A 27,958-nucleotide genomic window follows, 5' to 3' on the forward strand; every position below is an offset into this window, starting at 1 on the left:
TTGACTTTATTATTATATTATATCATGCATTCATAAATACCTCAGACAGTTTCGCTATTCCTATTGGTGGAGAGCGCGTCACGTGGGTGTGTATAAACCTTGGTTTATGACCAGTCAAAAGTAATGAAACATGGGCGTGACACGCGAGCTTGCACCTGTGCTTATAATTCAATTCAATTCAACTCAATTCAATTCAATTCAATTCAATTCAATTCAATTGGTCTTCGTCTCGGTAAAATTATCAAGAACCAGGCCTCGTTGGGTCTAAACCATTAGTTGAAAACCTCTTCACCACACATTGATACCCTTATTCAACCTGTATGGGAAAGTTTACCACGGCAACGCTGCTAGCTTATACAAGTGAGCGTTACTTTAAACTAGCCTGGCATTACATCATTGCAACCCACCTGTTGTCCTAAGGGTAGGAAGAGTAAAGGTACCTGGCATCAGGCCCTCTGGAGATGGACACGAAATCTCCCCTTCCAAAGTCAATTACCTTTATATTCAGGATGACATTGCAATTTAGACAGCTTATAGATACAGTCTAAAGGTTGGTAGACTCTAAAGGGTAACCGGTAGAGGCATTTTCAGCACATGACCTCCATCAATATTGATCGCATAGATCGAGTTCGGGTCTACTACTAGTCACCGTTTCAGAGGTTTTTTTCTGAGTTGGGCGTAGATGTGATGGGAAGTTGTTATAACTCGTTTGTGGTAACTGTTCACCATAGCATTGCTTGCATGGAATCTGGAAACAAAACCTAAGGTTTGATTGCCGATGTAGGGATTGCTGCCCAAGTCGGGACGTCATCGACATAATATTTAAGTTCACTTGCAATTGCGTTTAATTACATATCAATTGCAAAACTATCTGAAACTTCCTAACTGTACATGCATTATGGAGTGCCACAAATACAAAACACGAAACACAATACTGGTAATTGTCAAAGACCGGTATTCTCATAACACTTGGTGTATGCCAACATATGCGTAAAATAACAAACCAGTGAAAATTTTAGCTCAATTGGTCGTCGAAGATGCGAGATAATAATGAAAGAAAAAACACCCTTGTCACACAGAGGTGCTTTCAGATGCTTGATTTCGAGATAATTATGGGGTCTCGAAATCAAACTAATGGAAAAATATATCGTTCTCGAAAACTCACTTCAGAAGGAGCTCACACCGTTTTATACTATCAACCTCTCACCATTACCAAGTAAGGTTTTATGCCAATAATTATTATGTCACGCCTCACCATTATTCTAAAACTATAGAGAGATTAATATAGATGTCTCTTTTACGCTCCTCCGCAGCTTGCCAGAGCAAAACTCAAGCACAAACAACAGGTGCAAGCCTAACCAACCCCCATCATCGCTCCGGCTACATATTCTCGGAACCCCTAGAGCGTTGAGGGGGTCCAGAAAACACCTGCAGGCCCCTATTGGCTTTAGCTCTTTTTGGAGTATAGAGTAGACTTGATTCAAGTCCCGTTCTCGTTGTCAAAACGTAGCAATTGTAGTCCCAAGAGTGGTGCGGCACAGGTTGGTGCAGTTTTCTGACGTTATAGGCAAAATGGACTGAAGGACCTTTACGGAATTTGGACTTGAGTCAAGTCTACGAGAGATACCGGGGACCGATCGGTTTGCTTGATGTAGCACATTGGTATTGATCATGGTGATTCGATTTTGCTGCTCGGGTGTACCTATAGTAGTATACCGACCGTGGGGATTGGGGGTGGGGGGGGGGGGTTGGCAAGGTAGCTCTATCTCAGGCTCGTCTTCAGATGTATTTGGTTTGGATGTTGCACACGGACACTAGACAGTGAAATGTTTTGTTAGGGTTGGAGGCCGGTTTGGGGAGATGCTGCAGCGCATACAGTCACTCACCACTCTGGGCTCAATTGCATAAAGCAGCTTATTAAGCAGAACATATCTGCTAAGCACAACTAAGTAGGATACCAGTAACATTTTGTACATGGGTAGAATGGTGTTTTAGCTGGTAAGCTTATTCTGGTAAAGCAAACATCTTATTCAGATTTATTTGGTTTGCCTTTTGGAGGTTCCAATGTTAAAGTTATCATCAAAATGGATCAAGAATATAGTCAATATTTTGTCCTAGCACCACTCGACTTTACTGGCGATACCTGAAAATGTGGCTGGGATATAGCCTATCGGTCAAAACCAAAGGACTTAAGCTCTGGTGTTTTCGATCAGCAGAGTGTGGGTTCGAATCCCAGTCGTGGCACTTGTGTCCTTAAGCAAAACGCTTAACCATGAATGCTGCGTCCTTCGGATATGACGTAAGGCCGTTGGTCCCGTGTGTTGTGCAGTAACGCACGTACAGGAACCCAGTGCACTTTAATATCGAAACGAGAATGGTTTCGAACCGGTGTTCCTGGTTTGAGTGGCTGCATGTTGCGCCACATTGTAAACCATTACATATCATGAGTACTATAGTATGAGTAGGTCTCAAACTTAAACGTAGTGAGTCCCACCTTGCATAAAAATACTGTATGTTGTAGAGCCTGGAGCGTCAATGAGTGACAGATCAACGTGTTAAAGACAGTGGACACTATTGGTAATTGTCAAAGACTGGCCTTCACAGTTGTTGTATCTCAACATATGCATAAAATAACAAACCTGTACAAATTTGAGCTCAATCGGTCATCGAACTTGCGAGATAATAATGAAAGAAAAAACACCCTTGAAGTTGTGTGCGTTTAGATGGTTGATTTCGAGACCTCAAGTTCTAAATCTGAGGTCTCGAAATCAAGATCGTGGAAAATTACTTCTTTCCCACCAACCTCTCCCCATTACTCGTCACCAAGAAAGGTTTTATGCTAATAATTATTTTGAGTAAATACCAATAGTGTCCACTGCCTTTAAATGAGAAGGGTCACTATTATTAATTAATAGGAAATATATGTGCGGTTTAATATAAAGACACATTACGTTACTTATGCCGTTATCTGACAACCACCTGTACGGTCGTCTTATAACCACTTAACTAAACGGTAAAACCCTGAGGCGCATTGCTTCCTTTCGAAAACATCAGTTAATTTCTTTTATTTAATCCGTGGTTTATACTCTTTGATCAGCACATTGTGACAAGCCAAACGACTGCTTCATCATCAGTGGGCATTATAGACTGTTGCAGCTCGATAGTCCATTCGGAGGCTGAATGGCAGTAGGAAATGAGCGTCTCTCTACGGCCATTTCATTTGGGGTATACCGGTGCAGGTGCGACGACCCTGCCGCGATATACGCTAATGATGTAGTTTCATTTTAATAATGTGTTGAAACAGTCGTTGGCATGATAATGTTTTACCGTTACTAATCACGAGCTGCATTTGTACAGGTGTTGGCCGATGCTTTCTTTCCCCAAGGTACATTTTAGAGAGTGGTTAAACATTGTGGATGGGGAGAGATGTTGATTTCATGATCATTTGCCTCGTAACAACAACAAATTTCTCTCGTCAAAAAGGTCTCATTCCCCCTTCATCGGGTGCAAAAACTTCCTGTGACATTATGTAGCTAACTTTGCCCATCAGCAGAGCAACCTGTAACGATACTCATTTCAATGAGTGCTTCAACGTCCGCAATTTCACACGTTTAGTTCTTGGTAAAGACTCCAAATTTAATTAGAGAACAAAACTGTACAGTCCTATTTAGGAAAAGCCCTAACATTAATGTGAGTGTTACTCTCGCGTCCGCAAAGAACTATAATGCCTAGTGCTGTCAACATTATAGCAACCAGGTTAATGTGCACATCCCAATTGTACATTAATTCAGACAGATTTTTCCACCGTTCATGTTATGCCCACGCAACTCTTTTTTTTCATTCTTATATTTCAAGTTTTGCTTGTGATTTATGTTGTAGTTTTTGATAAGCGATTCAAGTCGCGTGCTGCATCTCGAATCTTGCCATCTACGCTTGTTTAAGCACGTCGAGTCAAAAAGAGCACTAAATTATTTCTGATGTTGACAAGTTGAACATGGGCCTAATGTTAGGATAAATAATGTATTGACTTTGCAACTACATGAAGAAGCAAAAATGCAATCAACTGTGGCGCATGAAAACAGTGAAACCAACGGTGCTGAAACACAGATTCATGCAGCAGTGACAAATTGCACGAACAGTAAGCAGACGATCATGCTGCGGTGTGTTTGGGCGGGAAACGCTAAAAGTGGTTGGTTATGGCGGGAACGTTTCTTAAGTTTAAGTGTATTTTACATCCACTTGTTTGCCCATGAGTCATTCTTACGCAAACCGTATGTATACACACAGTCTACTGTAACTTGTGATTCGCGAATGGTATTTTACTTCGTACGCCAGACGAAACAAAACATTAGGCTGTTTGAATCAACATCTATGATCTGCTTTAAGTTTGTTAAACTTTAATAGTAAACACATGAAGAGTTTCATAAATGTGGGCTAAACATTATTAGAAACGTAGCCTATGTTACAAGGAGAAGAAGAAGAAGAGTACTATTTAAAAATATAATCTTTGGAACAAAATTGTTCACCTTTATTGTCCTTCCAAGAAATGCAGAAACAGCGAAAACTGCAGTTTAAGGTCACTTTCATCGAATAAAATGATTCACATTTTCCGCAGACTAAATTCTCCGAAGTTTAGCAGTGATCACTTTATTTATACATAATAATATTGACAGTCTACCTTTAACATTCATGTCCCGAGGCTGCGCGCGCAACGCCCCATGGTAACAAGCGATCTCATACAACGCCATGGCAATCACTTTAAACACAGAAAGGAAAGAGGGTCGGACTTTGTGTGATCGTGGTATTAAGGACACGAGGGCGAGCATAATCAAACACACAGGGCTTAGTCCTGCCCTGTGCGATGTGATGAATAAGTTAAGAGGTATCAATGGCTGGAACGATTCGAGAGGAAATTAAAACCAATTAATCATGAACTGTTTAGACCGTTCAGATGCACAAGTATGGAACATAATGCCAAGTAATAGGAGACTTTCCAACGCTAGGCGGCAGCAGACATACCGGGTAAATTTCCATTGTTTACGTAGTTCTGAACATGCGCATAATTCTGAGAACAATGGATTTACCCGGTAAGTCTGCTGCCCTCTATCGTCCCAGAAAGTCTCCCATTGGCTTCACTGAAATGAATATCACATGGAAAACAATTATCACTGCGAGGATATGTTCCATACTGCAATTAGTATATAATTTAATAATGGATAAGATAAGGTATTATGGGGACAAACAAGAACATGAACAACCAAGAAAAAACAACAACTGCAAACAAAAAACGCCACCACCAATAACAACAACATAAACAACAACAGAAACAAAAACAACACCAACAACAACAACAACAACGACAAGGAAAACGACAACTCATGCAACAACATAAACACCAGCAGCAGCAACAACAACCTAATCATTATGTTATGAGGACAGGAACAACCAAAGAAAACATCAAAAGCAACAGCAGCAGCAACACCAACAGCCACAGCAACAACATCAACATCAACAACGACAACATCACAGCAACAACAACAACAACAACAACAACAACAACAACAACAACAACAACAACAACAACAACAACAACAACAACAACAACAACATCACCAACAACATCAACAACGACAACAACACAATAACAGCAAAACAACAACACTACAACAGCAATACCAATCATTGGAATTTGTTTCTTCAAGTTAACCACCTAATCATTACAGTTATTTAAATTACCGTATTAACATGTATAACTGTCGGAGCAATTGCAAACTGATTGAGTAAAAGTTAACTGAACTTAACTGAACTGAACTAAAACACCGACAAAAGTGTGCCACTTTCTCTTAGTTCGACTGACAGTCCTAGGTTGAATGAACTTGTACGGGACAATTTAAATGAAGAAAATCATGTCAGCGTCTAGTCAAATTGTTTGGCATTTAATTTGTTGATTCTTGCCCGCGGATTCTAATGGGCCGTCCTGTAAGTGTTTTCAACACAGCCCACAGTAGTGTAAGTGACGGAGTAATTTTTGTACGAAAATGGTGCGGCAGTGTTGTTTATGGTTTGAGATGGGTTGATGAAGGATGATTTGAGTGAGTTTTTAATCAGGATAATTCTTGCTTCATTTGTGCCGTGACAGACCTGTTATCCCCCTCCTGCCACAAGGCACTGGAAACATTTGGTAATTGACACAGACCAGTAGGCCTACTCTCACTTGATATCCCATTATTTATATAAAATAACAAATCTGTGAACATCTGGACTCAACTGGTGATCATCGAAAATGCAGGAAAATATTGGAAGAAAACACATCCTTGTTCAACATAATTTGGTTGCTTTCAGATGAATAATAAAAGGTTTCAGCTGAAGTGTTTTATTTTTGAGTGAGAAATTACCGCTATCTCACAAATTACGTTTTTAGAGGGGGCCGTTTTATAAAATAAAATAAAAAATAAAAAATAAAAAAGTTACCAATAGTCTCCATTGCTTTTAAGCCCCTCCCCCGTGACCGTTCCCGATCTCCTTTGATTAATGACCGAGAAACACTTGAGGGTTTCGCGGATTCCTTGTTGAGGCTATCGGTTTGGTTACGTGTTGCATCTTGACTGATATTAATATCTGTCATTTCAGATGAAAAAGTTATTATAATTTTAGTGTTATTTTGTATTTATTAAAAAGTAGGTAGTTTTTAGTTTCTTCTTACACTTCAAAAATAATGTTTAGAATTTCAACATTTTTCTCACATTGTAGGCCTACCCACATTTACCCTCTTTTACATGTTTATAACCTTAGTTTAGATTATAGTGTTTGTTTGAATGCTAAACGCCGAGTGAGCAGGTGTCAAAATGATTAAACATGTTTAAAAACAGGTACACTTGTGTTTAAACTCTAAACAGAGTTTTAACAGTTTTTATTTTTTTATTTTTTTTTTTTTATTTTGGCTTAAGATTAACATTGGTAGGCTTTGTATGCGTTACCACTGCTAAGAAGATGTAGCCTGTTATTGTTGTGTTGGTATCATCGAAAAACATTCATACTGTATCGTCCATGGATTCCATCAGTGCCTTCTGCCAGTGCTATCATACACTTGGAAGAAGATAGGGGCATATAAGTGGGGGCTTATTACGCTAGTTGAAGGTGTGTTTCCATATGTATAACTTTCCATACATGCATGCCTCGAAGGTGTTATTTGAAACTGTTTGTACCTTATAGGGTTAAATCAAAGCATCAACACATTGGTAAAATCATTCTGCAACCTAAACAAGACTGGATTACATCATGACATCTACGACAATACAACACAATTGCATTAAAACACAATTGCATTATTAATACTCGGTAAGTCTCACACAACAATAATATACAGTAATGCACACATAAAAAGACAAACAGTCTGTCAGAGTAGATGAGGGGAAGGTACACGGTTTGGTAACTCAAAACGATTATTAACTTAAATACTGACTTGATAACGAGCATCGGAGAGCTGTTGATAGTATAAAACATTTTGAGAAACGGCTCCCTCTGAAGTAGCACAGATTTTGAAAAAGATGAAATTTCTCACTAAAATAATAATACTTCTAGCCACAAGTCTTTTATTCCTAATGAAAGCACACAAAATCGCTACTCGAAAAGTAACACAACAAAATGTCGGCCACAGTCTACAGTTTGAAGTCGATGTACCTAAAGAAACTCCCAAAGATAGTTCTTGACTATGTTTCCTTGTTAACTTCCTTGATATATCGAATGTCTTGAGCAGAAACTCAGTCTGAAATAATGTATAATGCAAGGAATGTAGGTCCTGTGCACAAAAATACTGTTTTTTGTGCACGTGCTAATGAATGGCTGATTAAAACATCATGGGACTTCTCTCGCGTCCGCAACGAGACGCTGAGTGCGTTATCGGTTAACGGCAAACTGGCAGACGTGCACTGTTCCAGTTGTATAGGCAGTGGACACTTTTGGTAACTACTCAAAATATTTATTAGCACAAAACCTATCTTGGTATAAAACGAGTAGTGGGTAGAGGTTGAGAGTATAAAACATTGTGAAGTAAAGTAGTTTTCGAAAAAAAAAGGAATTTTCCACGAATTTGATTTCGAGACCTCAAGTTTAGAATTCGAGGTCTCGAAATCAAGCATTTGAAAGCACACAACTTCGTGTGACAAGAATGTTTTTTCTTTCATTATTATCTCGCAACTTCGACGCCCAATTGAGCTCAAATGTTAACATGTTTGTTGTAATGCATTCGTTGAGATACACCAAGTGAGAAGACTGACCTTTGACAAAATACCAATAGTGTCATGTGTAATTAATTCAAAAAGATTGTTAATCTCAAACAGTTATACAATTATTTCGCGACCTTGAGGACCCATATAGCTATTGTGTACAACTAGTTCGAAGTCAGCCTGTTGTATTGTTTAAAAAATGATTGATGATGACTTAACACATCATAAGTGACGTTTCCTCTTCTCACTACTTTACTGCAGTTTCTTAAGACATTTTACAAATACATATTTTTTTGTTAAACTATATGTTACATTATTCCTCCGCAGAAAAACTACCTTATACCTATGTACCCCTCTAGCTGAATGCTTATAGATAAACAACACCTCAGTGATATTCAAGAGCATATTATAATAAATGAAATAAAGATATAATATTGTTATTCTTCTTGCGGCTAAGACGTGATCTAATTGCATATTCTCCTTCGATAGCAGCTAATTGGATTGTCCAGAGGGGGATTTGGCCTAGGATTTACGCACAGTATGTAAATCATAGACTGGTTCTTTTAGATACGTTAGGATACTCCCCTATGCGGTCCACGGAACGCAAACTTTGTCTGCTGTGTAGAATTGCCGTGTCCAAACATTAATTTTCAAGACTTATTTAGTTCAAGGAGTCCCCCTTTTGGAATGAATTTAGAAATAAATAAAAAAATAAAAATAAAAAAAGCACTACGACAGTGGCATATTTGATGTACAAAAAAATTGTTTTGCCGTCCTCAAAAATTGTCTCTGTTTTGAGTCGGTTTACAAAAACAAATTTTCCCATTGAAAAACACTTCGACCGTGGCAACAATGGTGATGTACAGAAAAACAAAATTGCCCACGGGACGCATGCTAGCTATTGCTGTGCATGAGGATGTGTATCTTGATTATATCAATGTACGCTAGATATGCATTTTACTCCAAGACTTACCAACACGACGACATTTATACGCAGACATAAATCGAAGAACGGGTCCGGATTTCACGGATCCAATTTCGACTAATTGAATGTAAATGAGGCATGGAAATCCCCTCCCAAGTTTATTATGGGAAGGTATAAAGCCATGAACCGTGGAATAGAAGAAAAAACGTACGATGGGTGCATGACTAATTTGCTGATTCGTGGGGCGGTACTTGGCGTGGCGTTTTAGTGCAAGCAGACATGAAGTCCGTTAAAGACACTGGACACATTTGGTAATTGTCAAGGACCAGCATTCTCACTTGCTCAACATATGCATAAAATACCAGACCTGTGACAATTTTGACTCAACTTGTCGTCGAAGTTGGGAGAGAATAATGGAAGAAAAAAAACACCCTTATCACACAAGTTGTGTGCTTTCAGATGCCTTGAACTCGAGACCTCAGCTGATTTATCTAATTCAATTCAAATTTCTTATAGTGAGAAGTTAGGGAGGGAGTTGTTTCTCACAATGTGTTAAACTATCAACAGATCTTCGTTGCTCGTTAAGTATGTCTTATGCATCAAAAGAAATATGTTGAGTAATAAAAAATATACCAAAAGTGTCAATGCCTTTAAGAAGTATACTCCGGAGAATAAAATTATTCATGCACTTGTTTGTCGTCACACTGCAGGGCTGTTTTAGTATATGCTGCAAAATCAATAGCTTGTAATCAATATCATTAAAGAGAATCGTGCGCCAGGATAGGTTTTCGGAATGATTAGGGCCCGAGTTCGTGAGGTTTAGTTACCGTGTTCTGCAAAGGGTATGCCGTGCCCATGCTTCATTTCACGGTAAGCCAATGGTGGCTTTATACAAGCAGACACCCAACTCGACAATCTGTGTCTAAAACAATATCTCAAAATTTACCCTTGTTGAACTGCATCGCCTCTACCCTGTATGCACTAGGCCTAAGCTGTATTGCGCTGTTAATCGCGGAATGGGGCGCGTAAGTAATAAAAAGTGCCTGATTCTGTGAACCGTTATATGCGCAGAAATCATGATTCAAAAAACAGCACCATTACAATTGGGTCTGTTTAACAAACAGAGGCTAAAGGTAAAAATGGTCGGTATACCCTTTCAGTGAAATGATTATCACTATCATATCCTCGGCTGTGATGTGTTGGGTGAGGGATTTACCCACTCAGCTGTACGATCGGCTTGCACACGCAGGGACCGCGACTCAAACATTTAACCCGAGACACGATAATCATCCAACGCCATCAACCCAAGACGAAGTGCCTGGCCCGATCTGTTTAGGAGGACCGAACTCGAGCTCTAGTTTTTCATCAGCAGAGTGTGTGTTCGAGTCCCGGTCGTAACACTTGTGTCCTTATTACGCAACTTAACCGTTGCTTCGTCCTTCGGATGGGACATAACGCCGTAGGTCCAGTGTGTTATTATAAAGCTATCAACGGACGAGTTGGGAAGAAAGGATGAAGGAAACCTAAATATTTAGTTATCGCCCCTTAGTTTTTTGCGGCTGGTCGAGACGAGATGACACGTTGGTAAAAACAGATTGGCCATTCAAGCGAAATCAACAAGCCATGGAGACAGGCAACGAAATATGGAGCTATTATTGAAGATCACCGCAAAGGACCCAAGATGTTTACTATGCCGTGGCGGTTGACCTTACATTAATTATTAAAGCTTGGAAACTATGACTGAGCTTAGTTAATAATGCATCCAGCTAAATTCCATCACTCTTTAACTGATGTGGTACTTTGGTTATTGAATATTAACAACTACAAAAACAACATTTTTGCTGCAAGGCAGCAGGAGACACGATAATATTGTTGAAAATGGCAGCAAGACTGTAATCTTTTAACCATAGTTCGTGGATTTATTTGGGACTCTATCCCACTCTCATTAAAGGCGCTGGATACGTCGTCTTGTAAATGTTAAAAAGCAGTTTTCCAACTTGGTGTATCCCGACATATTATGTGCATAAAATAAAATAAAAACATGAATATTTGGGCTCAATTGGTCGTCGAAGTTGCAAGACAATAATTAAAGATAACAATGCCAGTGTCGCACAGTTATTTTGTGTGCTTTCAGATGTCTAATAAAAAGCTTTGGCCCTGAGTCTTACAAAGTTTTAATGAGAAAATTACCCCTTTCACAAAAATGGCATTACTTCAGAGGGAGGCGTTTCTCACAATGTTTATACTATCAAAAGCTCTACATGTACTCGTAAACCAAGTATATTTTTTTAATAATAGCACTTACTTTTAGTTATTACCAATAGTGTTCAGTGCCTTTGTACTTGCTATATAATTATAACAAAGCAGGCTTGAGGAGCATTAATAGAGACCAATATAATTCAATTAATGACCAATAATGGTATTCTTAATTAATATAGCACGGTGTCCCCTAGATCAGCAGAATGGCATAATGAATATTATTTCACTTTACTGGTCGACGCGATCTGGGGAAGATGATACTGTTAACTAAAACACTGATGTGCTGATAAGCCATTCGGTGTCCGTGTGTCAAACACTGTCGAAGTTCGTCTGCTTTGAAAGCATGTGTGATGTGATCTGATTGGTTATACGGCTGTGACGTTAAAGGAACACGTTGCCTTGGATCGGACGAGTTGGTCTATGAAAAGCGTTTGAAACCGTTTGTTATGAAATGTGTATGGTTAGAAAGATGTTTTAAAAGTAGAATATAATGATCCACACAAGTATCATTAAAAATTGCACGGTTTTCATTTTACGTCGCGAACTAACACGTCAAATGTTTGACTCCCATAAATGGCCGACCGTGTTAGTCGACGAGCTAAAAAGAAAACCACGCAATTTCGAGGCATATTTGTGTAGATCATATGAATATCATTTGTGTATTCTACTTTTACAACATCTTTCTAACCGTACCGATTTAATAACAAACGGTTACAGAACGCTTTTCAAAGACCAACTCGACCGATCCAAGGCAACGTGTTCCTTTAACATACAGCGTGCTTTTTTCAGAACCTAGCCAATTATACTTGCGTTTGAGAAATGCCTGACAAGATTGAAAATAAAATAATTCAATAATTTGTACATAACTAACATGGTATAATGATCATGGTGAAAAACTTCCCTTACACATGGGAGATAAATAGTATGGTGCTTTGAGTGAATACTTGCAATCATTCATATTCATTATGTATATAAATTGGGAACGTGACAAACTTGGTTGAAATATAATAGGATTAATGATTTGAATGGAAAGCTACCACGCCAAGACAAAATTAATCACCACAATTTCCTTTACAAACTCTTCCTCACTGTATACAACAACTATGTAAATGAACAAAATTCTCGGAACGAAATAAGAGTCCACAAATATTTGTTTTTCGCGGGAAGGAAACGTGTCTATGTTGAGTCGATCGGGGTCGGCGAGCGTTGTTCGGTTGTCTTTGTCGCAACTTCAACGAGGTTGTTCGTAAATGCACTGGACACTAATTATTGGTAAAACTCACAACAAAGTTAGCGTCATAACTTACTCGTTAACGAGCAATGTAGAGTTGTTGATATTATAAAACATTAATAAACGTATCCCTCTGAAATAACGTAGTTTTTGAAAAAGGGGTAATTTATTGTTGTAGTGAAAGACAGCTGAGGCCATTTATTATGCATCACGACGCACACAAACAATGCAACAATGTGTTTTTATTGCGTTCATTATTCTTCAAATGTTCACATGTTTGTTAATATTCTATGCATAATATGTTAGGATACACCCAGTGATATCACTGGTCTTTGACACAATTACCAAGCGTGTCCAGTGCCTTTAAATATATTAAAAACCTTTACAGAAAAAAATGCAGCGGGGATGCTTGTCTAATGAATAAAAACACCTTGTTTTCACAATGCACCAATGTGCGCACAAAACACCGATTGTAATTAAAAGGGGACAGACAAACGGATATCAGTTATTGTGTAAGGTAGGTCAGCGATTTGGACAGGAGCATTAATAAGAAAGCTGTGTACGACAAAGTGTTAAATTGACCACGGATATCACCAGCTTATACCCATGTTAATAAAGTGGAAAATCGAAAATTTAGGTTAGGGCGGAATTTGGAGAGGGAGTATGTGTCTATCTCCTAATACTACGCTACAAACTTACTTTTCATGATTCAAATCAACCTATAAGGGTCTGTACAAATTTGGTAATGACTGACAATTATTGACAATAAAAGCTGCCGTCGGAAAAAGTACAGGGGGGGTTGGAAAGTATAATCAATGCATTTTCAGAAACAATTCACTTGGAAGTACTGATGATGAAATAATATATCACTTGTTATCATCGAAAATTTCAATATAATATGAGAAGACTTCCGCACGTCACAACGCCTTTTAGATTGTGTATAGATTGTGTATAGATTACAAATGACAAACTATTTTTTTTGGGGGGGTTAAACTTAAAGTCTGCCGCATCCGAATTGGTGGCTACGTAAGGGATTGCTATGGGCATCAACTACTTCAATCCATATCAACATGGCGATTAAGCCAAAGCCGCATCCACAACCGCTAGTTTGCAATGACCATTTTATCATGTCCCAGTGTGTTTTGTCATTACATGTACAGCTGTACTTATAGTCATTTATAGTCTGTGTACCGACGCCACAGCTTTCGAACTTTATACACGCGTCTATGAGTGTGTGACTAATTCGGAAAGAAAAAGCAGTACGGGTCAGATTCAGGTGAAGTAAATGGATGAGATGGCAAGCAATTAGTCAAAGTACATAATCAAAGCTTGACTTAACTTTCTGATGACAGTCTCTTAGTCAGTTTGCGAACTGCAAGAAAGCACCGTTTGTTTTAAGGGCACTGGACACTACTGGTAATTACTCAAATTAATTGTGAGCAGAAAAACTTACTCAGTAACGAGCAATGACGAGCTGTTGACAGTACAAAGCATTGTGGGTAACGGCTCCCTCTGAAGTACCGTAGTTTTTGAGAAAGGGGACCGTAATTTCTCACTCAAATTAATAATAAAATACTTCATGCATGCCTCAAGCATTTTTCCGGCATCTGAAAGCACACGAATTTAGTGCAACAAGGGTTTTTTCTTGCAATATTCTCTTCCAACTTGAATGACCAATTTAGTCAAAGTTTTCACAGATTTGTTACTTTATGCATATGTTAGGATACACCAAGTAAGAATAGCGGTCTTAGAAATTATTACCAAAGTGTCCAGCGCCGTTAAATCATCACATGCGTGTTCTTCCCCAGCGTCGTCGTTAGTTTGTCTTCCAAAATGTCTGGATAACTGACAGTCGTCACGCTTGGTTGCGTGATGCCGAACGATAGGATGTCACGCTCTGCTACCCACTGGCCGTACTCCCCACAGATACTTCACAAAGCGTGTCATTCACCAACCAACTCAAAATTCAGTGGGGCAAACAAACCATTAGATAAAAACAGAAATTTCCTCTTTGTGTTTTATCCCGTGTTTATCAAGCAATTATTAATTAGTGAGTGCCCTTACAAATTTGATTGAAAGCGAAGAAACAATGTTTTTATTAGTAATAATGATTTGTTTTCTGTTCACAACAAAGAACATACAAAGACAACACGTCAGAGAAAAAAATTCCAACAAAATCAAACAAAAAAGCCTAAAGGACATTAACAAGAAAACCTAAGACAGGAGACAAACGAAAGGGACAACAAAAAGACCAAGAACTAGACAATACAAACTTTAAAACTAAATCTGTTAGATACAATGTTTTAGCAGCAGGACCAAATTTTAAAGACACTGGACACTATTGGCAATTGTCATAGACCAGTCTTCTAACTTGCTGTATCTCAACATATGGATAATAAAAACAAAACTGTGTACAAACGCCGACCTACGGGATTTCCCGTAGGAGATTGTTTGCCTTTTTTGTTCTTCATAGTTTTACCCCTTTGGCCGTCTATACACCAGTTTTGTATCCCACAATCCTTTGCTTCAATACTACAGTCACATACAAGTTTCGCTGAGTTCGGATCTCTTGTATTCTAAGTCATTACTCTTACCAAATAAACATGCTCATACCGTGCTTGGTTATGGTATTGTGAGAATGCCGCTGCCTCGTTCTTTTGAGAATCGCTGCAGTTGACTTATGTCCTTGAGTTTAATTTGATGCTATTTTTAATTTTTCCAGATTGGATAAAGCCAGGGATCGCCTGTAGAATTCTGCAATCATGGAATTGACAGCACCTCGCTTTCTTCTAGCCGCAATACCAGCCTTTCTATTCGTTCTCGTCACGATTCCATCAGCGTCAGAAGCTCAGAGAATTGTCTCGTTCCCGTCCATCACGTCCGGAGAAGAGACTAGTAAGGACTTCCCCAGGAGGAAGGAGCTCCTTCAGGCGCTAGATTTCCTGGAGGAATACGGACGCGGTAGAGAAAACGACTGGAATGACGGCGGGGAATTACAGCTCGACGACGGTGCTTTTTACGGGGATAATGACGACCAAACTGACATCCTCTACCCTGATGCAAATGAGATATACCCGGCTCTAGATTTCGCTGACAATTTAAGACAGCCGGACAAGGTTTCGGTTGAAGAAGTTGACAATGAAATTGACGACTTCCCGTGGATGGGGGAAGACGAGAGGTACGCCGGGCAGAAGCTTACAGAGGAGCAAGAGCGTCTTGAAGACATGCTGCATAACTATGATTACGAGGAGCTTCTTATGATCGCAGAGCAGGAGGAGGAGATCGAGGAGGATGAGGCGCTCAGAGACGCCCTGGAGAAGGAAGAGGAAGACATCTTGGACGTCGTTGAAGAAGAGATGGAATACATCGCCGTGGATAACATCCTGGAGGATATATGGGCTGAGGAGGAGCTACAAAAAGATGCTGAGGATCAACTGAAGTGGTTGCTACAAGAGGAAGAGGAGAAGGAGTTTAGAGATGAAGAAGGTAAGGTTCAACATCAAAGGGCCTTCTTTTCACACGAGGCAACTTGGAGACAACCAGCTGTTGTTGCATAATAATAATATAATTTTAGTACATATTTTAGTCGCCTTTTTTTGTTTTGCTTTTCACTGCAGTTTTAAATTTATGTGTGTAAAATTTTTTACTCTTTTAATTTAGCAAGGTCCGGTAGGACACATCTTATGTGATGACAATTTGTGTTGTCCAAAGAATTTAATTAGTAAATATATAACAAATAAATTACATGCTTTGCTAGAGGGCTACCTTTGTAGAACATCAAAACGAAACGGTGTCTAAACACTTTACTTTGATATCACACAAAAAATAGATGAACATCGAGGGTGTTTGTTTTTTTCTTCTCGGAGATCGCCTAAAAAAGACTGGTTGTCGGTAAATTGCCTCGTGTGACGTTGCTCTAAGTTTTAGTTGGATGTGGGAAAGGATTTTATTCTAGTAGAAACATCAACATGGAAGTAGGGACATTAAGAAGTATGAGCTATATTGGCAGTAAAAACCAGGGCCCAGTGAAAAAAAAAAACGCAGCTAAGCGCAACAAGTGCTTACCAGAATAAGGTTACCAGCCAAACGACCATGTCTTATGAACCATTTAAAATTTGTATCATGATCATTTCTGCTTAGCAGATAATTGTTAAGTAAAACAATTTGGCCCTCTTTCGTTCGGATGTACACAACTAGTATCCTACACATTTATGCTTAGCAGGTAATTGTTAAGCAATGTTTTTTTCCTAAGCAGCTCCATGAAATTTGGCCCTGTTTCATTCGGACGTACACAGCTAGTATCCTACACAATATTTTCCTCGATGAGAAAAAGGACTTATCAATAAGAAATGAGAAATTGAAACCTTGATTTTGAACCTGGGTTATCTTTCCACACATCTTTGTTTTCGTCAACTCGGATGTTCGTGACGTCATAGCGAATCAATCAGGCGACCCTTTCAGCAAAGCGAACGGATGGGGTGAGGATAACTTATTAGACAGTACACGTCGGGGGTAAACATTCAGTTCAATTGATTCCCGCGCGTTCCCAGAGGCACTTGAATCTAAAGGCCATGTCTGAATTAGAATAATACGGCTTTGGCTGTGTTTGTGGCTGTTGCTTTGCTGTGGCTGTTGTCAAGGACAGCCTCCACACCAACGCATGGTAACATTTGGGTCTACAGGCAGCCATAGCCGCGAAATGATCAGACACGGGTTGAAATGAATCCCATGCGTTCCCCAGCTGCACTTGAATGCGGATGTGGCTGTGGCTGTGAATGTTGCTAAGGACAGCCTCCACTGATGATGTAGAGGCAGCCGTAGCCGCTAAATCAGACACTGGTTGAAATGATTCCCATGCGTTTCCAAGTTGCACTGGAATCTAAAGGTCAGGTGTGAGTTAGGTCAATACGACTGTGACTGTGGCTGTGGGTGTTGCTAAGGACAACATCAAGTCAAACGCATGTTAACATGGTGATCCAGTGGCAGCCGTAGCCACTTAAACAGACACTGGTTGAAATGGTTCCTATGCGTTCCCTAGTGGCACTTGAATCTAAAGGCCGGGTCTGAGTTAGTTTAATGCGACTTTGACTGTTGCTGTGGGTGTTGTTAAGGACAGATTCCAATTCAGCGCATGTTAACATGGTGATCTGGGGGCAGCCGTATCCACTCAATCAGACACTGGTTATAATGATAACCATGCGTTCCCCACAGGCACTTCAGTCTAAAGGCCGGGTCTGAGTTGGTTAAATGCGACTCTGACTGTGTTGCTAAGGACATCCCCCACTTCAATGCATGATAACATGGTGATCTAGGGGCAGCCGCAGCCAGATGTTTTGCCTCAATCAGTATTTTGTGTGTTCTTTCTCCCCCCCCCCCCCCCCTCACCCCTATGCGTCCTTCCCCCATCTTCAACAAGACTTGCCTGCCGTCCCGCGGGGGAAGAAAACGCGGGAATACATTAACCTGATTAAAAAACACACGGCTTGAGGTATCGCGTTTGTTGATGGGTTATAACAAAAAAATCGTTGAAAGGCACTGCACACTATTGGTAATGGCTCAAAATAATCATAACAATTTCCTTGGTAACAAGCAACGAAGAGCGTTTTGGTAATTACTATACGGTTATTGTTACCATAAAACTATTGTTACCATAAAACTTACTTTGGTTATGAGCAATGGAAAGCTATTGGTAATACAAAACATTGTGAGAACTGGCTCCCTCTGAGGTAAATTAGTTTTTGATAAAGAAGTAATTTCTCAAAGTACACAATTTTTTTTATCCCAGGTTTGTGTCGTTATGCATAAAGTAAGAGTACACCAAATGAGAATACGTTTCTTTGACAATTACCAAACATGTCCAATGCCTTTAAAGGGAATAAAACATCCTCAATTTGTTTTAAAGGCACAGCACAAGGTTTGCAATACATTTAAAGTTTTTTCCTTGATTGGTTTGTATTCTTTTAATTTGTTATTGACAACTTCTACTGATTTTTTAATTGATTCAATGTAAATTTAGACGCAATTTAAACTTCTGAATGCGCTGTATACTTTGAATTTTCAAATAATTAACTATTTATCATAATCTAACAGAATGGTCTAATAGTCTCGTATTCTACTCCTATGTTTTCTAAAGATCCTTTCGAGTACTTCTATCCCGACGAAGCGGCAGAGCCTAGCGACATCGATGACGTGATGGGGCAAGATGACACTTTCCCCAGGGACGTGGACGAGGGAATGGAGTCAGCCTACGCGGACTATTCCGAGGGTATCTCCATAGATTACACGGGAGAGTCCTTCGACGAAGAGGAGGAGGAGGAGGAGGAGGAAGGTGAAGAGCTACTTGAGGAGGCTGCTGAGATCTTGGATCTCGCTGAGCAAGGATATGAAGGTAGGACTTATAAAGTAAATGATGACGATCTGTATAGGGCTTCGGGTGCTGCTGGTTGCACCTGCTCAAAATCAGCTATGATTTAAGTTTGTATATTGTTGTACAAAATCAGTTTGCTTTATAGCGTCATTGTATGTTTTACTGTTAACAACAATTTGAACTTCCTTAACCACTGTATCTTCATTTGGGTACTTTTAGCATGTCCGGATGTTCGGGGCAAGACGAGACAAACGTGCGCCGGCACAAATATGCACAATCAACGCTAAGCAAATACACACGGAAGCGGTCCTAGTGTTGCATTTCAGTATAAAATAGAAGTAAACACCGTTTGAACACTGACATTGTAATAGATACGGCGCGCTCGGTGTCCTTTCTAGAAATTTCTGTCAATTCTGCGTGTTCTTTCTTTCTCATCTGCCTGCAAAAGAAATAGTGTAGCACTCAAGGATCAATGGAGAAAGGATGTGTATGGGACGTGTCTTTTCAATTTATAGACTGTAGAGCCGGCGTGCGGGGATAAAAAGCAATGCCTGTGGAGCAAGAGGTTTAAAAAATAGCTGGGGGAGACATGCGCGGGGATGGAGTTGTGAATTGTAAGGACCAATGAGCGTGTATAGTTTAGTGCCATATAAAGTGTGGGGGTGGTTTATTGAAGTTTCTTGGAATTAGAGTCAATGCTGATACTTTGTTTGTACTGAGTCACTTGTTTCTAGTAATGATGACTGGATACTGCAACGCATATGCTACATATAATATTATTGATAATCCCACAAACCAAATTGTATGTACAATCATGACCGATAAACTCGTCATAGAATAGGATACCGTAACAAAACCCTGGCATCTTTGGAAATAAGTGTGTACTTCGCGGACAAAATGTCACAGAACTTATCACAGAACTTGTCTTTAATATTTTTTCTGCTAATCAAACATAATCAGAAAACCACTTTTGAATGTTGTAGTTTGGCTGGGATCCCTTTCGGGGAGCTCCGTTGCCTTGCGCCTAGTAAAATGTCTGAATCATAAACTTGGACCCGATCGCTGGAAAGACACATTCTTTAAAGATGTTGCTGCTGCCAGCCTTTAAGCCCGGTGACTTTCATGGGTTGTTCTATCGAGAGCTCTACCGAGTGTTTGTGGTATCCTCGCAAGCTGTGTAAGAATGCTCCCGGATAGCGCGCCAGTACATTGAGTGCGCAGAGCGGGAAAAAAAACGCTCACATGCAGAATATAATGGACGAACTTCTTCGGCTAGCTGTGACAATGTCATAATATAAGCTTTCATAAAAAGTTCCCTTATATCATAACCAGGGGTCGATTTCACAAAGAGTTAGGACTGGTCCTAACTTAGGACCATTCCTAAGAGATATCAAAAACGTACAGCTAGTCCTAAGTTAGGACTAGTAACTCGTCCTAACTCTTTGTGAAATCCACCCCAGGTCTTTCTAAATGAATCCCGTTTTCACAAGTCCCCGAAAACAACAATTTACCCCAAGGGTTTTGTTAAATGCATTATTACGGCAGCTTATTCTATCCCATTTGATTGAAACATAAGGATTAGTACGTGTGGTTGTCAGATTACTTCTCGGCTTTAGATATTTTGCGAAACCCCGTCTCAGTCAGAAACCCCCACGGGAAAAATGTGTGCACACCCGGGGAGCACGTCTCTTGCTCTGCTCCGCACTTAAACACGCCACTGTGTATAGCTAAATACACCGACATGCCATTATTAAAGGCACAGTCGAGACACGTTTGTTAACAAAATCGAAAAGACCAGTATGCACACTGAATGTATCCCAACGTACACATAATTAAAAAAAAATTGCTCATCGGGTCATCGAAGTAGCAAGAGAACATGAACGAAAAGCACCCGTGTTGCATTACTTTGTGTGCTTCCTGGTGCATAATAAAAGGCTTCAGCTGATGTATTTTATTATTTGGGTGAGAAGTTAACTCTCTCTCAAAAACTACGCTACTTCAAAGGGAGCCGTTTCTCACAATGTTTTGTACCATCAACAGCTTTTCAATGCTCGTCACCAAGTAATTTGTTTAGGCTAACACTTATTATGAGTAACTATTAACTGTGTCAAGTGCCTTTAATGTCCGCTTGGGGTATAAACTATCGTCCATCAACAACGTTACTTAGCGGCGATTAGCGGCAACTCCGTGACAGGTATAAGGAAATGGGTCAGAGTATTTCATCATGTCACTTTCTTGAAGTAAAACCTGCTTCTTATACCCCCCCCCTCCATCTCTCTCTGTCTCCCTTTTCCATTCCTCAGAGGATAATGACGAGAAGAAACTGTTAGCGGAGCAACTGCTGCAGGATATCATCGGTAAACTGACTGAAGATGATGTAGGCCAGGAAGAGGATTACGCACCTAGTTATGCAGGGGAGTTGGAGGAGGAGGAGGAGGAGGAGGAGGAGGAGTCTATTCTGGATGCAGGAATGGTTGATGAGGAAATTGAATATGACGCTCGGGAGAAAGAAGAAGAAGGTGTGTTTGCTAAGGAGAAGTTTGGTTTGTTTATAGAATAGTTTACAGAATTTGATTTTGTTTGTTTTGTGTTTGTCAACTGGGAAAGGTTTACAAACTTGGCCCTATATGGTAAGAATTTCAACGAGATAAGAAGCAAACGTGTTGCTGAAAACTGTTCTGCTAAGCAAAATTTGGCAGGATTTAGGACAAACTGTTACATTGTATTCTGGGTGTCAACCTTATTCATATTTGCGTGCCTAAGCAGTTCTATGAATTTTATACAAATTTTACTGCCTTGCTTAATATAATTTTGTAATAATCGGTTTCTTTACCAAACGTACTGTATTTTTCTCAAACACTTGACGACTTACAAAGCTGAAACTTAAATAGGTAAATTGAATTACATACATATTCGTTCACGATAAGTAGGGATTCAAATGCCGTGGCTAGAAACTTGATCCACACAAGTTATCAAAACATTTAAATCCTATTTCCGCCACTTTTCTGCCCCCTTTATCTCGACCACAGTGTACGACGACCTGTTAGAATTAGTGGATCAAGAGATCGACAAGGTCATCGAAAACATCGCCGATGACATCATGCTAGAGCTGGAGGATGAGGAGAAGGAGTTGTTAGAGACCGGTGACTCGTTGGAGGAAGCTGAAGCAGGAGACTACGAGGGTGAAGAGTTAGACGGCACGAGCTTGGAGACTAGCGTAGCCGAAGAGGAGGAGAGTGTGGATGAGACGTCAGAGGGTTCAGTGTTTGATTTAGGTGAGCAAATTATATTTCTGAGATGATGTGACTTTGTTGACAATTTAAGAGGCGCAATAACAAATTTAGTAAACAAAACTAGTGAAAACAGACAAAACTAAAAGCGTCGGCAGTCAAAATCATGCTGAAGTCACACACGTGACTCACGTTAATGGTATCTCCTTCCGAGAGTTCGAGGCAAGTACGAGGTTTAAAGGCACTTGACATTATTGGTAATTTATCAAAATAGTTGTAAGCAAACAACTTACCTGGGTAACGAGCAATGGAGAGCTGTTTATAGTCTACAACATTGTAAGAAACGGCTCCCTATGAAGTAATGTTGTTTTCGAGACAGAGGTAATTTATCATTCGAATAAGTATACAAGACTTCAGCTTAAGTATTTTATTAATATGCATTATGAAAGCACACCAAGCTGTGCAACAAGGGAATTTTTTCGTTTATTATTCCCAAATGTTCACAGGTTTTATATTTTATGCAATAAGTTTAAGGATACACGGAGTAAGTACTGATTGTTGACATTATTAACAGAGGTGTCCCGTGCCTTTAAAAAGACGCGAGACATCTTCTCGCAATGTCTGGAAAGATTGAAAGTAGTATAATGAGGAGACGGCAGGTGGTCCTCCTTACGGGGTTGATGGGGAAAAGATGATCAAGGATGAACAGATGAGTTCTTCGAGGACTGCTGTACTGATTATTACATCAATTATTGGCTCTGTCTCCATCTCTCGCTCATCTCTCTGGCCATAGGCAGGCGATATTTTCTGCGGAGTTTTCATGTGTACTTTATAACATGGCTTCCATAATGATGAGATGTGTGGAACGACCTTGTTTTAAAAAGGTTGCATGAACTTGTGTTACACGAAGAGGACCATACATCAGTGTATTTATTTTTGTTTTACCTTTACGCCGATGTATTCTAGAACTGTATACTCAGTACGTTCCCGAGTTATGTGGGGAAAAACTACACATCAGTGGTTCATAGAGGTTTTCAACTTCTTCTTTTTTAGTTATTTATTCTCAACAATTATTGTTGGGTTTTTTTCGGTAAGTGACGACGATCTTAAATGTTCAAAACCATCCGATCGAGTCGTTTTGTTTCAAAGGTTGATTGGTTTGTCTATAGAGTTTCCCTCATACACATTTGAATGTTTTTCTTGTTAATCTATTTTTCTTTTCTGTTCTTGTTTGCAGATGAAGGTGAAGAGTGCCCATCCCTGCAATACTTTATCGACGACTGTAACATAGTTAACAACTACGCCGATCTTGGGGCGGACGGATATAAGGATCTATTTACTGGGGCGTGTAACCGCCACCAACTGTGCTATACATGTGTAAGTTGTATTCAAACGTATAGGATCTTTTCGAAACCACGGCTTTGCGTACGGGCTCAGACCTTCAGAGAGAGAACGTAGCCTGAAGCCAAACCAAAAGCCGAAGCCCAATCTGGCCCACTCTGGGTATTAATAATGGAAGCCGTGTATTCGAAAAAGGCCACAATATAGAATGACTTACATGAAACGTCACAAGACCCAAACAGCCCTTCACTGCGAGGCCATCAGTGGGTGCGTTCGATTAGCTTCACTGGGTCGACCCCGCGGTGATCATTCGGTGAGCCCCTTACAAGAGCTAATCGAACGATCATACACCCTCTCGTGGTGACGCCATGCACCTAGGGCCAGCCCAAAGTGACCCATTCCACAAGCAGGACACTTGGGGCTGACCCGGGTGAGCCCCTGGAATGTCTTCAAAGCAATTCGAAAGTACCGGGGCAGACCAAGGGAAGCTAATCGAACGCACCCAGTGTAAACCTAGACTGGTCCCCTGCCTTTATTCGCAGTGATAAAGCCAGGTATTTCAAATGGATAAAATGATTTCATTGGATACACGTGCATAAAGGTAAGCGTTCCATGTTTGGCCTTGATTAGTCAGGGTTCTTAGTCAGGGTGATGTGCAGCTGACAAACATCACCTTGGACCAATCAAACAGCTTTACTTCCGATTTTCTGCTTGCAGTGCACTCTATGTGTCATGTACAGAGGGCAAACGTACTTGCAAGTTGCATACTTGACTCGATGCTCCATGTCAAATGAATGTAAGGGAAAAGGTGATTACGGACGGTGTTAGATTTGAATATTGTCTAGTAATGACGTGCTTGATCACTCATTACCACTTAAATTTGAGTTCCTTGGACTATCGAGACATTTACTATGTCCCATGATTAGGGGCAAACTTTTGCCTATATATAAGAGACAATGAACACCCATACACAATTCTGAATTGATGTGTATCGCACAATGGCACGAGGGGCTGCTCATCTGGAGGTTGGTAAACAAATGTTGGCCCTACCCATTTGACAAAGCAGCTTTCTCTATAGTGTACGGAATTAAAATGTAAGCGGTACATTGTGACTAAGAAAGTCATTGTACTAGACATCATTCAAATCTAACTCGCAAATGGCTTACATAAATAACACTGCCCAAGAATGGCCTTAATATTTCATTTGTTTTACGTTTGTTTTGTACAGGGAAGTTACTACGACGTAGATGCAAAGCTCTGCGACGAGCTCTTTAAAGCTGAAATTCTGTCTCGGTGTCCATCGAAAGACACCGACTGCAAACAACGAGCTAAATATTTCTGGCTGGTGGCGAGAAACAACAGAATCCACGTTCCGGACTCGCCGTCTGTATGCGGAGATCCCTGCTTGCTCGAGTTCCTCGTGGAGGTTTAATAAAGGTTTTTATTTTACATGATTTCAATTTTGTTTCTTTTGTTTTTAAAGGTGTTGTAGGCCCTACGCTTTTGAAAATTAAGTGGACATCTATATAAATTCAGTTTGCCGTAACACCATGTATAGATACTTTACTGTGTAGATTTGTTCTTGAGACTTTTTGTCTTGCTGTTTACCATACTGCCACAGAGTAGATTTCTGAAATCGGGAGACTACTTGTGGTTAGAAAAATATAGCGCTTCTGCGTCCCATATCCAACGAGGCCGAAGGCCGAGTTGGATATGGGAGGCAGATGCGCTATATTTTCCGTATTTCCACGAGCGCGCGTGTGATAACGTATTTATCTTCATCAAACTTGGCGCGTGACATAGAACACACAAGACGCATGGTAGTGATATTTGGCGTGCAATGTAGGTTTTTATCACCACTCCATTCTGCCAATCTGATTGGTGGATTAGCGCGTACTTGAAGATAATAAGTTTATTACCTTGGGTAGGTCGGGCATTGCTCGGGAATAAATATTTCAATGCTTAGTGGACTTGTCTTCACTGCCATGGATTGAATTCTTAATACGTACTCAAAATAATTGTTAGCATAAAAACTTACTTGGTAACCAGCAACGGAGAGCTGTTGATAGTTTTACAAAGTTTTGAGAAACGGCATCCTCTACGAAGTAACGTATTTTTTGAGAAAGAAGTTATTTCTCACTCAAGTATCGGAATCTAATGAAAGACTTCAGTCCTGAACCTTTTTTTAGGCATCTCAAAGCACACAACGATTCGTGCAACAAGGGTGTGTTTTCTTTCATTATTCTCTTACAACTTTGATGACCAATTGAGTCAAAATGTTCACAGATTTGCTAATTTAATGCATGTGTTGCGAGTTAGGAAACACCAAGTACTGATTGCAAAATGTGTGGCCAGTGTCTTTAAATCTCTCTTTGCGTTACAAAATTCTATCTTAGTCTGTATTTTATTGTTGATGGAAAACATATTGTCTGCCGAAAACACATCGAAAAATCCTGGAAGATTTATAATGTATTGTGTGTTTCAATTAATATCAACATACAACACTTGAAATTTTGTTTTGTTAATATTTCAGATGCAAACATTAAACTTATAGCCGGCTCATATCACCCAGAAGAAACGCTTGACGTTTCTACCAACATCTCTACCACAGCAAGGTTGTGGCGTCATTTGCAGCTTTCACATCGAAGGAAAAGTAACACAATGACCACTATTAGCAACGTTCTTATATTGGTATATAGTTAAACTTTCTAAAATGTTTTCCCATATTTTATATTTCATGACAAACAAAATATATTCGTTTCGATGTTCAGCCTTCCAGAGAAGAAACTGGGGCCTTGCTTGGGTGACGGCGACGTCATCAGATTTATGACTTCATCGGGTCGATGACATTCTTATAACATGTTGAATGCTCTAAGCATATTTGCATGTGACACTGGGTGTGGTTAATGGCTATTGTTAGTGTGCTTTGTGAATAATTGTTTGAGAGAGAGAAAACTAAATAATAATATATAAATTCAAAACGGTGCAATCAACAGGTCACATTTTACCGAAAAATGTGAATTTGTAATAATAGATTTGAAAGAAGCATTCCATGATTATATCATAAGCCTTATGAATAAAATAAAACAATGTGGAATTTGGTTAAGGAATGCAGACAAATGGGTGGTCTTTATAATACCAGACAAATAGCGCCCTCAAGCTTGTAACATTTTGAAATTTGTGAACGGGGAATTGACAGCATTCTTGGGCGGGGAGTTGGAAGGGGCTGCGTTCCTAATTGAACTGTAATTCGCAATTGGGTAAGTTTTTAACTCATCAATGAAGTACAAATTGTTGGTGACTTGATTTTCTCTTTCATTCATGTAACAGTATTTATAATAATACCAAAGGTTCGTTGGATGTGCAATATTGATACATTTATTTTACTCTGCGAGTTTTAAATTAAGGTTTCATGTGATTTCAGTCTTAAAGATTCTCCTATATTAATATTATTATATTAAGCAAGATGTTGTTAAGGATGTATTCATATTTTGGTGGAAATCTTGCCATATTTATTCAGATGTTTATAGATAATTGTGACGATTTTGTCCGTTGTGTATGTTGTTTATAATACAACCCTTTTATGTCACAGCCTTGAGTATTATAATTGCACCGCTTATCACCTTTAAATAAAGGGTAGGCCTAGTCTTTGAATGTCGATTTAGGAGATGGTTAATAATAAGAAGAAGCAATCTCGGCAAGAAAACAATTGTTGAATCAGTGTTAAAATGCCGAGCCAAGTAGCGGCCATCTTTGTTTGGTATCCCGTAGTACACGATACTTCAATATATCTGTTAAAGGCACTGGACACTATTGGTAATTGTCAAAGACCAGTCTTCTCACTTGGTGTATCTCAACATAATGCATAAAATAACAAACCTGTGAACATTTGAACTCAATTGGTCGTCGAAGTTGCCAGATAACAGTGAAAGTAAAAGCACCCTTGTCACACGAAGTTAGATGCTCGATTTCGAGACCTCCAAATCTAATTCTGAGGTCTCGAAATCAAATTCGTGGAAAATTACTTCTTTCTCGAAAACTATACATTACTTTACGTAAACAGTTAAAAATGTCCCATGTCACAAAAAATCATATGTCCTATATACATATATACCAAAAACCAAATGTACACGTCATTCATAAGTTTCACAGAAAAGTTGCAATATTTATCAAAAAGTTCAAACTTGTGCCAACCCAGATAAAATCAGGTTGTGACATTCGAGACCTACAAAATGGTGGACACTTGTGAACAAAAAGAAAAGTGTATAGCCTAGAGGAAAACAGATCAATTTTGGGCTTTATCAAAATAATTTTATGTCCAGCTTTAAATGGATTTGTCTTCGGTCTCTGTGTGTTTCTGTCTACATGTAATTTGTGTGT

At 39.5% G+C, this 27,958-nt stretch overlaps 1 protein-coding gene across 1 annotated transcript; it reads left to right on the top strand.

The window, feature by feature from the left end:
- Positions 1–15,363: 15,363 nt before the first annotated feature.
- Positions 15,364–27,361, top strand: LOC117298426 (protein Ycf2-like). The gene is made up of 7 exons (XM_033781684.1): positions 15,364–16,126; positions 18,774–19,028; positions 21,311–21,526; positions 22,037–22,282; positions 23,475–23,614; positions 24,807–25,015; positions 26,112–27,361. Exons 1-6 carry the CDS (start codon positions 15,403–15,405, stop codon positions 25,008–25,010), a joined length of 1,785 nt encoding a protein of 594 aa, XP_033637575.1. The 5' UTR covers positions 15,364–15,402; the 3' UTR covers positions 25,011–25,015; positions 26,112–27,361.
- The last annotated feature ends 597 nt before the right edge of the window (positions 27,362–27,958 follow it).

This window comes from Asterias rubens, chromosome 13 (genome assembly GCF_902459465.1).
Source record: "Asterias rubens chromosome 13, eAstRub1.3, whole genome shotgun sequence".
NCBI lineage: Eukaryota > Metazoa > Echinodermata > Asteroidea > Forcipulatida > Asteriidae > Asterias > Asterias rubens.

Excerpts from the sequence above, each read along its gene's own strand:
- LOC117298426 (XM_033781684.1), top strand. The coding sequence starts at position 15,403 with ATGGAATTGACAGCACCTCGCTTTCTTCTAGCCGCAATACCAGCCTTT. Across the intron at positions 16,127-18,773 it reads GGAGTTTAGAGATGAAGAAG|ATCCTTTCGAGTACTTCTAT; the intron begins GTAAGGTTCAAC and ends TGTTTTCTAAAG. Across the intron at positions 22,283-23,474 it reads GGGTTCAGTGTTTGATTTAG|ATGAAGGTGAAGAGTGCCCA; the intron begins GTGAGCAAATTA and ends TCTTGTTTGCAG.